This window comes from Callithrix jacchus, chromosome 13, assembly GCF_049354715.1.
Source record: "Callithrix jacchus isolate 240 chromosome 13, calJac240_pri, whole genome shotgun sequence".
In the NCBI taxonomy this organism is placed as follows: Eukaryota; Metazoa; Chordata; class Mammalia; order Primates; family Cebidae; genus Callithrix; species Callithrix jacchus.
The window spans coordinates 67,550,879-67,566,574 of NC_133514.1; the positions used below are offsets into that span (position 1 = coordinate 67,550,879).

A 15,696-nucleotide genomic window follows, 5' to 3' on the forward strand; every position below is an offset into this window, starting at 1 on the left:
CTCACCTCAGCCTCCCAAAGTGCTGGGATTACAGGTGTGAACCACTACTCCCAGCCAATTTTTAAATCATTAAAATAGAGTAATTTTGATGTGAGTTTTGACGTGTTTTTTTGGGAAGACTGAATGAATTAATGCTAATGAAAGCATTTTGCAACTATATAGATTTATACAAATATAAGATTGCTTTTTAATGAAAATAGATAAGTTTTTTGAAGCCAAAAAAATCATTCGTGATGTAATCAGTAATTTGAGATATAAACATAATCCTTGAATAAACTTCCTAATTGTATTTTATTTAATCTTAGTGCTCCTTGGCTTAAAGGGCAAGAACGTGCGGATTTATCAAATAGCCTTGAAGAAATATATATGTAAGTGACAGGTGATTTTTAAAAATAATTCTGTTAGTGATTGTATTGTGGGCTTTTGTTAAATTTCTGAACCCTTTCTTAGAACCTTTCTAAACTTTTTAAAGCCACTTGTGCTTTAACAAAAAGGATTCACTCGAAGAGACCTTGAAAAGTTAGCTATATAATTTTATATCTACTTTCGATATTGTCTACTTAGATAAAAAATACAGTAATATTTAGTGCTAATAACTATTAAAAAAGCACTTAGCCAGGCTGGGTTTGATGGTTGAGGTGGGAGGACTGCTTGTATCCAGGACTAGCCTGGGCAATATGGTGAGATCCCCATCTCAATCTCAATAAATTAAAAAAAATTGTTTGTTAAAGGATCTTACTTAAAAAACAAAAACACTTAACCAACTTGTGAAAATAAATTAAGAGATATTGTTCTTGATTTGGTATTTTCATAGGCTGTGTAGAATGAAATTAAAATGTCTATGTACTTTGAATAGTAGTTTCTCTTGTATTAGGCCATAAGACTAAGAATCTATTGATAGGCTTTATTTTTCATTCATTCCTTCATTCAACAAATATTATATGGCAGGCACTGTACTAGATCCTGAGTGCAGATATGGTTAGCATAAACAGAAGTGCCCTTTTTCATGGCATTTAGAATTTATGGTGAGGGAGAGATATTACTTATAACATTGTAAAAATGAATATAAAACTATAGCTATGGTAAATTCTATGAAAGGAAGATATGCAAAACTAATCGAGTTTGAAATAAGACCTGACATAGTCTAGGAGGTGAGGGATGACTTGTTTGACTTAAAAATGGAGTTAATTAGGGGATGATAATTTCAGTGAGAGGCCATATAGTACAAGGCTTGTTGTTAGGGAGCTTGGCACATTATAGGAAACAGTAATGGTGATAGGTAGTGGTAAGAGACAGGATGAGATCGGGGGAATATGGTGGAGAAAGGACTGGAGAAGTAGGCAAGACAGGTCCTGCAGAATTTGGTAGATTATGTTAAGGATTCTGTCTTCACACTAAGAATAATTGGAAGCAGAGAAGGATTTTAAGTAGTAGGGTGCCATGATAAGATAAGATTTTCTTTTCTTTTTTTTTTCCTGAGACAGGTTCTTGTTCTCTTGCCCAGGCTGGTGTGCAGGGGTGCAATAGTGACTCACTGCAGTCTGAACCTCCCAGGCTCAAGCGATTTCTCCCACCTCAGCCTTCTGAGTAGCTGGGACTACAGGCACCCACTACCATGCACAGCTAATTTTTGTATTTTTCGTAGAGGTGGTGTTGCACCATGCTGGCCAGGCTGGTCTTGAACTCAAATTATCCACCTACCTTGGCCTCCCAAAGTGCTGGGATTATAGGCATGAGCCACTGCACCCGGCCTGCAGCTAACTTTTTAAAAAATTATATATTTTTTATAGAAATGGAGCCTTGCTTTATTGTCCAGGCGGGTCTCAAACTCCTGGCCTCAAGCAGTTCTCCTGCCTTCGCCTCCCAAAGTGCAGAGATACAGGTGTGAGCCACTGTGCCTGGCCATAATAATATTTTCATTTAAAAAAGGTTATCCTATTTCTGTTTGGAAGGCAGCAGGAATAGATGTGGGACATCAATTAGGGGGCTAATGCAGTTGTCTAGAGAAGATATAACCATGATTTAGATTAATTTTAAGGAGATATATTAGTAAATAATGTTCTGGAATATCAGTTTTACTGTAATCTAGGATCTAGTAAGGATTGTATTATATGTTCTAGGTGGCCACTCCATTTGGTACAGTGACAGCCCCTCTTTGTGTCCCTGGGATCCAGGCCAGGTTTCTTTTCCTCCCAAAATATTTAATTAGAAAATGGTAAGTCATTGTGGAATCCATTTTACTTATTCCTGCCTAGAGCAAGTATGGTCTTCCTTGGGTCCCCATTTAGTGATACTGTTATCTTTGGCATATAAGTATTTCCTTAATTAAATGTTCTGATCTCTCTCCCTTACCTTACTGGCCACTCCAACTTTTGTGCCCCCAACAAACTTCTTTCTATAATCCTTTGTTTACTCTTATTTGCCAATTTATCTGCCACCGCCCCCTCTGCCCCCTGCCCCAGCTTCAAGTAGAATAAGATCAATATACTGCAGATTTGTTTGCCATTAACACCAGAATTGTTCATCTAGTAGTCATTTTTCAGCTCTTACCTAATTTTTGGTGGTATTAACCACTTCTTTTTTCTTGAAATTCTTCCCACACTTAGCTTCTATCATGTTAATCACATTCATCAGTTACATTTTTTTCTTAGCCATGTGCAATGTCATATACTCAGAAATGGCTCCCCACCTGCCTATCCCCCATCCAAAAAAATCCTCCTTTTACTAAACTATACCTTCCCATTGGACACAGCTTTCCTTTTCTCCTTAACTAGTTTGCTTGAGCTATTTGAGACTTACGAAGTATCAGAGATTACAATACAGTTTGTTGTAATGGTGGAATATGAGCCATATTGCTTTGTTTATTAAATGTGCTTGAATAACCTTGGTCCAAGTGGTAATATTTTCATGCATGTAGTCTAAGTAGAAATACACATCTTTTAAAACTTTCTTTTTTTAATAGACAGGGTCTCACTGTGTTGCCCAAGCTGGCCTTGACCTCCTGGGCTCAACCCTTAAGTGATCCTCCTGCCTCAGCCTCCTGAGTAGCTGTGACTGTAGGCACATACCACCACACCTGGCTTTATTTTTAAAACTTTCATGTAACAACTTTTTGGTTTTTTGAGACTGAGTCTCGCTCTGTTGCCCAGGCTGGAGTGCAGTAGTGTGATCATGGCTCACTGCAACCTCTGCCTCCCGGGTTCAAGCAATTCTCATGCCCCAGCTTCCTGAGTAGCTGGGATTACAGGCATGTGCCACCATGCCTGGCTAATTTTTGTATTTTTAGTAGAGAGGAATTACAGGTGTGTCACCACACCTGGCTAATTTTTGTGTTTTTTAGTAGAGACGGGGTTTCAGCATGTTGGCCTGGATGGTCTCAAATTCCTGACCTCAAGTGGTCTGCCTGCCTTGGCCTCCCAAAGTGCTGGGATTACAAGTGTTAGCCACCGCACCTGGCCTTTTGTGACAACTTTTAATCATATTTTCCATATAATTCCATCAGAGGGCAGAAAGTGGAAAATATTGGTGTTTAAAAATTAAACGGGCCAGGTGTGGTAGCTTTTGTCTGTAAACATAGCATTTTGGGAAGCTGAGGTGGGAGGATTGCTTGAAGCTAGAAGTTTGAGACCAGCCTGGGTAACATAGATAGGTAAGAGTCCCCCCAACCCATCTTTATAAAAAATAAAAAAATAAAAATTAACTGGGTGTGGTGGGGCTTGCCCGTAACCCCAGCTACTTGGAAGGCTGAGGTGGCAGGAGGTCAAGTTTGTGTCACTGCACTGCAGTCTGGTTGACAGAGACTGACTCTGTCTCAAAAAAATAAATAAATGAAAAGTAAGTCTGTGAAGAAGGGATTCTTTAGAAGAGCAGTCAGTAACTCAGGAGGGATATGGTGGAGGCCTTTATAAAGGGAACCAGAAGAATGGAGAAGATCAGTTAAAGAAATACTTAAAAATATAAGCTAGGATTTGGTGACTGATTAGATATAGACTAGTTTGGTTATTGTACCCACTTTTTTTTTTTTCTGAGATGGACTCTTACTCTGTTGCCCAGGCTGGAGTACGGTAGCATGATTATGTCTCACTGAAGCCTTGACCTCCTGGGTCCAAGTGATCCTCCTGCCTCAGCCTCATGAGTGGCTGGGTTTATAAGTGTGCTACCACTGGCTAATTTTTGTATTTTTTTGTAAACAAGGGGTCTCTCTCTGTTGCCCAGACTTGTCTGAAATTCCTGGCCTTAAGCGATCTGCCTGCCTCTTCATGTCAAAGTAATGAGATTACAGGCATGAGCTACTATGCCCTTAATTTTTATTTAAATATTCTTTTTTTTTGAGACGGAGTTTCGCGCTTGTTACCCAGGCTGGAGTGCAATGGCGCGATCTCGGCTCACCGCAACCTCCGCCTCCTGGGTTCAGGCAATTCTCCTGCCTCAGCCTCCCGAGGCTGGGATTACAGGCATGCGCCACCGTGCCTAGCTAATTTTTTTGTATTTTTAGTAGAGACGGGGTTTCACCATGTTGACCAGGATGGTCTCAATCTCGACCTCATGATCCACCCGCCTTGGCCTCCCAAAGTGCTGGGATTACAGGCTTGAGCCACCGCGCCCAGCCTTAAATATTCTTCATAGGAATATTTTAAATATTTTATTTTGAATAAATGAAAGCTATTTCGCTAAAACAAAAAGTAAATACATTTAAAATACTTAGAATGTGATGTTGTTTAAGAGAAAATGAAAAGGATTACAAGTTTTTTTATAGTATTTGATTTTGTGATGATCTATTTAAGCAATATTTAATTTAGAAGTCCAAGAAAATAATTTTTGAAATTTTTTACATCTCTTCACATTTTGATATATCATGGAGTCTTAGGTTTTAATGTTGGTAAATGAGGCTTCTTGAAGCAAAAATTATACTGGATAAAGTTAAACAGACAAGGAAGACTGTATTAAAGGCCATTGCAGTAGGGGAAAGAGGCCAGAACGAAGTGTAAACTCAACTCCTCTGCAACAAAAGGTGGAAGGGTTTTTAAGGGCCAGGATGAGCTAGTGGAAAAAAAAGTACTAAAAGATATTATGTGGGGCCATTAATCAGGTGTGTTGGGCATGTTGAGTTTTTGTTGTGTTTGCAAATATTTCTCTTTGTGAGTGGGCCATCTATGTTTACCAAGAGGTACCTGTTGAAGTTAGCCTGCTATTCTCCCATAGAGACTGGAAGATAAGGGCACTGTCTTCTTTGATGATTGTGTTTCAAAGGGATGGTTCCTAGGTCCTTGAGAAAGACATTTCCTGGGTTGTAAAACCAATTAGGAAGTTTTTTATAAAAAGATTTACATATATCTCAAAGAGGTAGAGAAGGAATTTACAATGACAAGTTTTCTAAAGAAAATACTCCAAGAAAAGGGAGGTCAGGGCCTAGAGTCAGGAATGGGCCTATTTAAAGTTCAGTAAAGCTGAGGTTAAGGCTGTTTCAGTTGAGGTTTTGGAGTCAGTTCTTTAAATAGTGTCATCTCTTTGTGTCTGTTTTCTTACCTGTAAAAAAGGGGATAATGTAAGCACTAAAGTAGCAGCTGTCATTTTTTTGTTCTTTAAAACAGTCATTTTTTATTTTTTTGAGATGAAGTCTCACTGTGTTGCCCAGGGTGGAGTGCAGTGGTGCAATCATAGCTCACTTCAGCCTCCAAACTTGAGGTTCAAGTGATCCTCCCACCTCAGCCTCCCAAGTAGCTGGGACTACAGGCACACATCATTGTGCCTGGCTGAGTTTTTGAATTTTTTGTGGAAATGGAGTCTCACTTTGTTGCCCAGGCGTCTCAAACTCAGTTTTAAGCTATCCGCCCACCTTGGCTTCCCAAAGTGCTGAAGTTACAGATGTGACCCACCATATCTGACTCCTTCTTTTTTTTTTTTCCCAAGAAGTGTTCTCTTTCTGTTACCCAGGCTGGAGAGCAGTGACACAATCTCTACTCCCAGGCTCTAGTGATTTTCCCACCTCAGCCTCCTGAGTAGCTGGGATTACAGGCACACACCACCATGTCCAGCTAATTTTTGTATTATTTTAAGAGATGGGGTTTCACCATGTTGCCCAGGCTGGTCTTGAACTCTTGAGCTCGGGTGATCTGCCCACCCGTCCTCCCAAAATGCTTTGATTACAGGTGTGAGCCACCATGCCCGGCCCTGGGGTGTTCTTATTTTAAAAATCATCTCCTCCAGTTTATAATATTGAAAATTAGGTGACTGAAACTCAGATTAAATAATTAGTTTAATTTCACATAGCTTAGTGCATTTTAGTGAATAGCTTTATTGTATCAACCAATACAAGTATTTAGTTTTAGTATTAAGAATTGTGGGTGTGATGGGGTGGATTTGAGGGTATAGAATTATTTGAAAACAATGTTGTTTTCTTCTGTTTGCTTGTTTTGAAAGTTTTGGTGGGTGTTGATGAGTAGTGATAAAGAGAGATAATGGTTTCAAGGGAAGCTTTTAGAGGAAGGAGGTGAGGTGTTGCTATATAGTAGTGTGGTGGTATCTTTAAACACATACCGTGCTTATCTACAATTAGTGTCATTCTGTAAAGAGCAGACCACTTGGGCCTTTATTTTATTGCTGTTGCCATCATTTAACATAACGGTGGACATGACTTTAAAACCCATGACACACTGTTTTTCTCAATGATCCTTTGAGATAGATTTAGTTATCTGAGGCAACCAAACATCATTTGGAAACAAAATGAATCAATTTAGGCAGTAGAATATTTTGTCAGAAACAAGGTATGAATAACATTGTTGAATTGTCTTTTAGGTCTTGTAAATTGACTCCCTGAAGGAGTTTCCCATATGCTTTGCATTCTTTCTTGTTGAAATAAGTATACTAAATGATAAGTGTGCTAAATAAGTGGTTTGAAATTCTTTTAAAAGTTCAAAAATGGAAGCAATGATCAGACGTCCATACTGAAAAATTGTATCTACTTATAGAAACTAAGTCACATTTATATTTCTCTAATCCATCTAGTTCAAAACTGTTTATTCTCCTCTTTGGTTACAACTCTTCTGTTTATTTAAAAATAAGCCGTGTTAATTTTGGAGTCAACTGGAATCTTTAACGTTGATATAACCTGTATTAGTTACTCAGACACAAATGTTGATAAACCCCAGGTTTTTATAAATTATTTTTAAAAAGAGATGGTTAGATCGTATATACTGTCTTGGATTGTAAATGTCTGGATCTTCTTGAATCTGCGAAGGTGATTTTTGAAATAACAAATTTTTTCCCCTTAATTTTGTTTAGACAGAATATCGGTGAAAGTATTCTTTACCTGTGGGTGGAGAAAATAAGAGATGTTCTAATACAAAAATCTCAGATGACAGAACCAGGTAGGATTGAAAAATACTATCAATATTCTTTTTACGTAGAGTAATTATATTTTTATGTAGATACTCTAATTGAAATTTAATATGAAAATATGTATTCTGGTTTATGGTTTGTATATTATAAAATCCAAGTTTCTCCAAAGTATAATTGTTCATGTAATTATAGTTATTTCTTTCTATAAGGTTTAGCCTTTTTGATTTCGTATTACAGTATTTCTCCTTATCTGAGGTTTCACTTTCCATGGTTTCAGTTACCTGTGGTAGACTGTGGTCTGAAAATATTAAATGGAAAATTCCAGAAATAATTCATAAGTTTTAAATTGTGCCATTCTAAAAACGTGTTGAAATCTTGTTCTGTCCCATTCTGTCACATAGGCATTTATTACTTTACATCATCACAAGAAGGGTAAGTGCTGTGCAATAAGATATTCTGAGAGAGAGAGGTCAGTCGATCATATTCACATAACTTTTATTACAGTATATTATAATTGGCCTATTTTGGCTTTAGTTATTGTTCTTAATCTCTTGCTGTACCTAATTTATAAAATACACTTTATCATATATATATATATATATATATATATATATATATATATACACACACACAGGAAAAAACAGAATGTATAGGGTTTTGTACTATCTGTGCTTTGAGCCATCCACTGCAGTATCCTAGAACATATCCCTTGCAGATAAAGGGGACTCCTGTATACTCTTACAAAAGTAGAATTTTATGGTGAAAGAACTTAGGTCCAAAATTTCTGTTCTCTTTGACTATAGTTAAGGTAATATGAACTTTGTAACTTTCCTCATGAATCGTTGGACTGTATAAATGAGATATTAATTTCTTTTTTTTTTTTTTTTTTTTGAGGCAGAGTCTCAGTCCATCCCCCAGGCTGGAGTGCAGTGGTGCAATCTTGGCTCACTGCAACCTCTGCCTCTCCGGTTCAGGCAGTTCTCCTCTACGGTTCAGGCAGTTCTCCTCCCTCAGCCTCACAAGTAGCTGGGATTACAGGCATGTACTGCCATGGTTGGCTAATTTTTGAATTTTTAGTAGACACAGGGTTTCACCACGTTCGGCAGGTTGGTCGTGAACTCCTGACCTCAAATGATCCACCTGCCTTGGCCTCCCAGAATGCTGGGATTACAGGCATGAGCCACTGCGTTCAGCTGAGATATTAATTTCAAATGAATCTAGTGTTTACAGAAAAAGAAATTTGGCCAGCACTTTGTGAGGCTGAGGCAGGCAGATCACAAGGTCAGGAGTTCAAGACCAGCTTGACCAATATGGTGAAACCCCATGTCTACTAAAAATACAAAATTAGCCAGACATGGTGATGCACGCCTGCAGTCCCAGTTACTCAGAAGGCTGAGGCAGGAGAATAGCTTGAACCCGGGAAGCGGAGGTTGTAATAAGCCAAGATCACATCACTGCACTCCAGCCTGGGCGACAGAGCAAGACTCCGCCTGAAAAAAAAAAGGAAAAAGAACTTTGGAAAACACAGTGACCAATATTAGGATATAGAAATTAACTTCACAATTGAATTTTTTATTGAGATATAATTTACATGTCATAATTACTTACCCTTTTAAAGTATACAATTCAGTGGCTTTTAGTATTCCCAGAGTTATGCAGCCATTACCACTAATTTTAAAACATCTGAAAATTTATATTTTTCTCTATTATTGTTAATCTTCTATTGAATCACTAAGTATATGAACAACATAGAAGCTTCCAACATTTCCTATGACTTCACTTGCTAGTCTTCGTTTCACATACCACAGAAGCCTTTGAGAGAGTAAAATAACTCTATTTAACATGTTATTTCCAAATAGGGTGTTCTTGTTACACTAGTAGAATTGTTTTCAATTTGGGAAAAAGAAGGATTAGAAAAAGACTTGGGCCTTTAATCCCAGCACTTTGGGAGGCTGAGGTAGGAGGATTGCTTGAGCCTGAAAGGTCGAGGTTGCAGTGAGCTGTGATCATGCCACTGCACTCCAGGCTGGGTAACAGGGCGAGATCCTGTCTCCAAAAAAAAAAAAAGCAGGAAAGAAAAGAAAAATAGAACCTGGTAGTTTACTTAGTAATTTTTTAGAAGGCTATTTACAGGAAACTAACTATTTAGGACTCCTTGAGCAAAATCAGTTTAAAGTTGATAGCAGTATATCTTCTTTAGAGCATTTTTACATTTTTCTACGAGGGCAAGTATTTTTACTGCTTCTATTAAAATCAGAGAGATAAGGATGGACACCTAGTTCTCCATGATATGAGTATTGCACATTGCATGCCTGTATCAAAATATCTCATGTACCCCATAAATACATACACCTGTTAAGTATCCACAAAAATTTAAAAGAAATCAAAGAGATAAATGAAGATATTCTGTCTATGTAACAATCTTTCTTGAAGTATTTTCTTTAACTTTTTATGGTCCATGTTCTGATTTGGTAGCGTTTCAGGGCATCTGTGAGAAAAGTGTTCTCAGAATTCCAAAAACAAGTTATTTGTCCATCTGCCTTTCTAGAGATGGAACAATTACAGAAATGGAATGTATTACAGTAAAAAATTGGGACTCCAGAAACTTTTGTATCACTTAACGCTTAGGAAATTTTAATAATTGATCTTAAAAATGATAGTTTTGTCCGGGTGCAGTGGCTCATGTCTGTAATCCCAGCACTTTGGGAGGCTCAGGCAGATCACTTGAGGTCAGGAGTTTGAGACCAACTTGGCCACATGGTGAAACCCCGTCTCTACTAAAAATACGAAAACTAGCTGGGTGTGGTGGGGGAACGCCTGTAATCCCAGCTACTCTGGAGACTGAGGCAGGAGAATTGCTTGAATTTGGGAGGCCGAGGTTACAGTGAGCTGAGATGGCATCACTGCACTCCAGCCTGGGTGACATAGTGAGACTCAGTCTCCAAAATATATATATATATTTTTTTTTCCTTACCTGTATCCATAATATAGTTTGACTACTCCTTAAATTTTGGACTTATTAATTTGTGTTGTATAATTCATAATTTTGAATTTTTAGAAATTTTTTTGTTTGGAGTTTTTTCTTTAAAATTGTTTTCGTAGACTTCATATTATATTAAAGTGAAAGGGTTAATTCTGAAGAACTAGTAAGAATAAGTAATTCATTTTGATTTTACTGTTACTCTTCAGTATAGATTTATTCTTTATTATTTATATATATTTTTTAGCATAAAAATTTCTAATTTTGAACTAATTACACAGCTATTTACAATTTCTAAAACTTTTGAACTAATTCTAAAACTTACAGAAAAGTTACAAAAATCGTATGAAGAGCTCTTTTATATCCCTTACCTAGATTTCCTGTTAACATCCTACATAACCATCATACAGCTATCAAGAGCAGAAAACTGACTGTGGTGCAATATTATTAACTAAAGGAGCAGGCTGGGCGCGGTGGCTCAAGCCTGTAATCCCAGCACTTTGGGAGGCTGAGGCCGGTGGATCATGAGGTCCAGAGATCGAGACCATCCTGGTCAACATGGTGAAACCCCGTCTCTACTAAAAATACAAAAAAATTAGCTGGGCATGGTGGTGCATGCCTGTAATCCCAGCTACTCAGGAGACTGAGGCAGGAGAATTGCCTGAACTCAGGAGACGGAGGTCGTGGTGAGCTGAGATCGTGCCATTGTACTCCAGCGTGGGTAACAAGAGCGAAACTCCGTCTCAAAAAAAAAAAGAAAAAAAAGAGCTTATTAAGATTTTACATTAATATCCTCTCTGCTGTTATAGGATCTTGTCTAGGATTCTACATTGCATTCCATTGTTGTTTCTCTTTACTCTCCTTTTGTCTATAAACAGTTCTTCAGTCTTTCCTTGACTTTTATAACCTTGACACTTACGAAGACTACTGATAGTTATTTTGTAGAATGCCCCTCAATTTGGATTTGTCCAGTGTTTTCTCATGATTGGAGTGAGATTAGCCATTTTGGCTGAAGCAGGAGTGACCATGAGAAACAGACCTCTACAAATTGTCTAACCACCAAGCTCACCTAACAAAGAGAAGCTCTGCCTTTATATAGGCTTACACTCTAGATACTACACATAAAAGAATCTTAGGTTCACAGCCTTAGAAATTACAAGTGAAACGGTCTTGGGTTTGCAGTTTTAGAAATCACATATGAAAGGGTCTTGGTTGATGGAGGAGTGGGGTGAGGGTTTGATCTTAAGTAAAAACAAATGTCTTCCAGAGAGATTCCCCCACACCATGCCTGCTATTTACAGGAGGCGCCAGGCGGCTAGCCTTTTCTTCTATTGAAATGCAGTGTGGAAGTCAAGGAGGAGGTGATCCTAGATGCCTAGGTCTCCTTCCTAATGGCAAGAATACCAAAAAAATGCTGTTGTGTCTTCCATACTGCAACATATTAAGGAATTTATATCATAATGGCTTTTTTTATTTGAGACACAGTTTTGCTCTGTCACCCAGGCTGGAGGGCACTGGCATAATCTCAATGTAACCTTTGCCTCTCAAGTTTAAGCGATTCTCCTGCCTTAACCTCCTAAGTAGCTGGGATTACAGGCACCTGTCACCATGGTCCGCTAAATTTGTTGTGTTTTTAGTAGAGGTGGGGTTTTACCATGTTGGCCAGGCTGGTCTCAAACTCCTGGCCACAAATGATCTGGCTGCTTCAGCCTCCCAAAGTGTTGGGATTGTGGGTGTGAGCCACCACACCCGGCCCATGTGCTTTATTTTTTACTTTTACTTTTAATTTTTGAGACACGCTCTGTTACCCAGGCTGGAGTGCAGTGGCATGAACCCATCGCTCACTGTTGCGTCAACCTCCTGGGCTCAAGCTATCCTCCAAGGCTTGGAGGGTGTAGCTGGGACATAGGATGTAGCTCCAAGATAGGAAAACCCTGTCTCTACAAAAAATTTAAAAAGAGCTGCGTGTACAAAAATTTTTTAAGGTAGCTGGGAGTGGTGGTGTATTCGCAGCTACTTAAAAAATCTTTTGTACAGACAAGTTCTCCCTATGTTGCACAGGCTGGTTTCAAACTCCTGTGCTAGTGATCCTCCTGCCTCGACCTCACTAAGTGCTGGGATTACAGGTGTGACCCACTGTGCCTGCCGTATCATTTGCCTTATTATTGGTGATATTTACTTTGATATCTCGGTTAAGGTGGTATCTGCCAAATGTCTCCACTGTACCCTGTAGTCAGGGTTCTCCAGAGAAACAGAACCAATGGAATATGTGTGTGTGTGTGTGTGTGTGTACACACACACACACACACACACACAGAAATATATTTTAAGAAATGTGCTTATAGAATTGTGGAAGTTGACAAGTCCAAAGTTTCAGGATAGGCTAGCATGCTTGGCACCCAGGAAAGAGTGAATGTTGCAGTTTGAAAACAAAGATAGTCTGCTGGAAAAATTTCCTCTTCTGGGGAGGTCAGTCTTTTAATGTTAAGGCCTTTAGCTGATTTGATGAAGCCCATATGGAAGACAGTCTGCTTTACTCAAAGTCAACTGACATAATTGTTAATCTCATTTGAAAAATACCTTCAGAGAAAATCTAGAATAGTGTTTAACAAAATATATGGGTACTGAGGCTGGGTACAGTGACTTGCACCTGTAATCCCAGCACTTTGGGAGGCTGAGCTAGGCAGATCGCTTAAGGTCAGGAGCTCAGGACCAGCCTGGCCAACATGGCGAAACCCCATCTCTACTAAAAATACAAAAATTAGCTAGGTGTGGTGCAATATGCATGTAATCCCAGTTATTTGGGAGGCTGAGACACAAGAGTCACTTGAACCTGGGAGGTGTAGATTGTGCACGGCACTTCAGCCTGGGTGACAGAGTGAGACTAAGTGTCAAACAAAAATAAACAAATAGATCTCCCCTGTAATCCCAGCACTTTGGGAGGCCGAGGCAGTTGGATCACGAGGTCAAGAGATCGAGACTACCCTGGTCAAGATGGTGAAACCCCGTCTCTACTAAAAATACAAAAAATTAGCTGGGCATGGTGGTGCGTTCCTGTAATCCCAGCTACTCAGGAGGCTGAGGCAGGAGAATTGCCTGAACCCAGGAGGTGGAGGTTGTGGTGAGCTGAGATCGCGCCATTGCACTCCAGCCTGGGTAACATGAGCGAAACTCGGCCTCAAAAATAAATAAATAAATAAATAAATAAATAAACAAACAAACATATATATGGGTACTGTGGCCTAGCCAAGTTGACATGTAAAATTAACTGTACAGTTACTATCTTTGTCTTTATAGCTTAAGGGAGATATTTTGAAGCTATGCTAAAGTCCTGTTTCTCCTTAGACTTTCAGCCACTGATTTTAGTATATATCCATGGATCTTGTCAATAATACTTATTACTGTGATGTTTGCCTGATGATAATTTTCTATTTTTCCATTCCTTCTTCATTTAGTAATTGGAATTCTATTGTGAGAAAGGGATGTCTCTCCTCCCAATTTATGTATTTATTTATTTGTTTATTTATTTATTTATGTAAGTTATTTACTTATTTATATTATGTATATTATTTCAGCCATTGGTTAAAATGCCTACTATCATTATATTTTTGTTGCTCAAATTGTTCTAGCTTTCACCTTTAAGAGCCCCTTTAGGTTGGCTCCTGTGTTCTTTTTATAAGCCCCACCTTTTTTTAAGCATTTCCCAGTTTCTGGATCCACATGACGTTCCAGATTCATCTTGTGTTTTCCTTGCTCCAACTCAGAATCAACCAGTTCTCCTAGAGGCTGAGTGCTGGGTCCTTCCGTTGAAGAGTGGTGTTTAGAAACCAAGACCCAGTGATTATTTTAAAAAGCATCATTTCTTATTGCTTCATAGAGTAATTGTGTCTCATATTCACATAGGCCCAGAAGTAAAGAAGAAAACTGAAGAGGAAGATGTTGAATGTGAAGATGATATCATTTTAGCATGTCAGCCAGAAAGTTCGGTTAAAGCATTGGATTTTGATATCAGTGAAAATCGGACAGGTATAATGTTACTAACTAGTTTCTTTTGAGGAGAGTGGGGTTGGTAGTATTATGTATTGTTATTTGAGATGATAGAGAAATTTACTGATTTTCTCAAATTTTAGGAAGGAGTTATTAATTTGCAGATAATTGAGATTTATTTCTTTCCTGCCTGTTGGCAGTTTTGGTGTTTGCTGAGGTTATCAAAATGGTAAGGAAAAAATGGAAATTTACTCTTTTCCCCCTACTTTCTAGAGTTTTGTTTAGTGGTGGAAGAAATTGAAACTAAGAAAGGCTATTAATGCTTTTAATTTACATCATGTTTTTATATTTTTCTGTATTGAGATCCTTAGCTGTTTTCTGTTGTCTCAGGACTAAATTTCAGGAAAGTGCAGCCCCTGAAATTAAAGCTAGTAAAATGCCTTTAAGAGTTTTTTGGAGAGATGAGGTCTCGCTATGTTGCCTAAGTTGGCCTTGGACTCCTGGGCTCAAGAGATCCTCCCACTACAGCCTCCTGAGTAGCTGGGACTACAAGGACGCACCTTTGTGCCCAGCTTGAGTTCAGTTTTTTTTTTTTTTTTTTTTCTGAGATTGAGTCTTGCTTTGTGGTCCAGGCTGGAGTGCAGTGGCATGATCTTAGCTCACTGCAGACTCCACCTCCCAGGTTCAAGTGATTCTCCTGCGTCAGCCTCCCAGATAGCTGGGATTATAGGCACATGCCACCACGCCTGGCTAATTTTTGTATTTTTAGTAGAGATGGGTTTCTTTATGTTCGCCAGGCTCCTCTCCAACTCCCTACATAAACCTACTTTCTTGTCTTGAATAACTTTTCATCCTAAGTGGGGCAGGTAGTAGTAGCCAGGATGATTAAGTGTTTCAACAGAATTGAGAGTTAATTAGTGATTCTTAAACTTGTTTAAGAGATGTAGTTAATGGAAATCATGATACTCTTATGGAATACCAGTTGGATGTATTATTGATATATTCCATCATATGAAGTAGGAGCAGTTGTATTAGCAGAAGATATTATATTGTAGTTACACAGTATAAAGAATATAAGTTCATAGTTTTTCCAACTCAGAGGTCTAACGAGAGTGAAATTGATAAATAAGTTTTATATTAGCAACTATAAATCTTTGGTTTCAGGACCCCTTTACATTCTTAAAAATTATGTATTGTGTTAGATATTGTACCAACTTATACTACTGACTGCAACAGTGGAGGATTTTAGTTTCAACCCACTGCTTCCCCTGGGTAACCTTGGCAGGTGGAGATCATTTATAAGTCAGATATTTTAACCTTATGTACAATATACTTAGAAACTTTTTACTTAAAATTATAATTTACATTTAGTTTTGGTAGATAACAATTAA

The 15,696-nt window shown here is 38.4% G+C and overlaps 1 protein-coding gene across 4 annotated transcripts in view; it reads left to right on the plus strand.

Annotated features, from left to right (window-relative positions):
* The window catches only part of IMPACT (impact RWD domain protein), a 30,295-nt gene that overhangs the window by 3,491 nt on the left and 11,108 nt on the right, over positions 1 to 15,696 (plus strand). For all 4 annotated transcript variants that reach the window (XM_017963929.4, XM_017963927.3, XM_008979630.4 and 1 more), the window contains exons 4-6: positions 306 to 368; positions 7,282 to 7,367; positions 14,222 to 14,344. In XM_017963929.4, the coding sequence (XP_017819418.1) occupies positions 306 to 368; positions 7,282 to 7,367; positions 14,222 to 14,344 (272 nt within the window). The remainder of the gene's footprint in view (positions 1 to 305; positions 369 to 7,281; positions 7,368 to 14,221; positions 14,345 to 15,696) is intronic.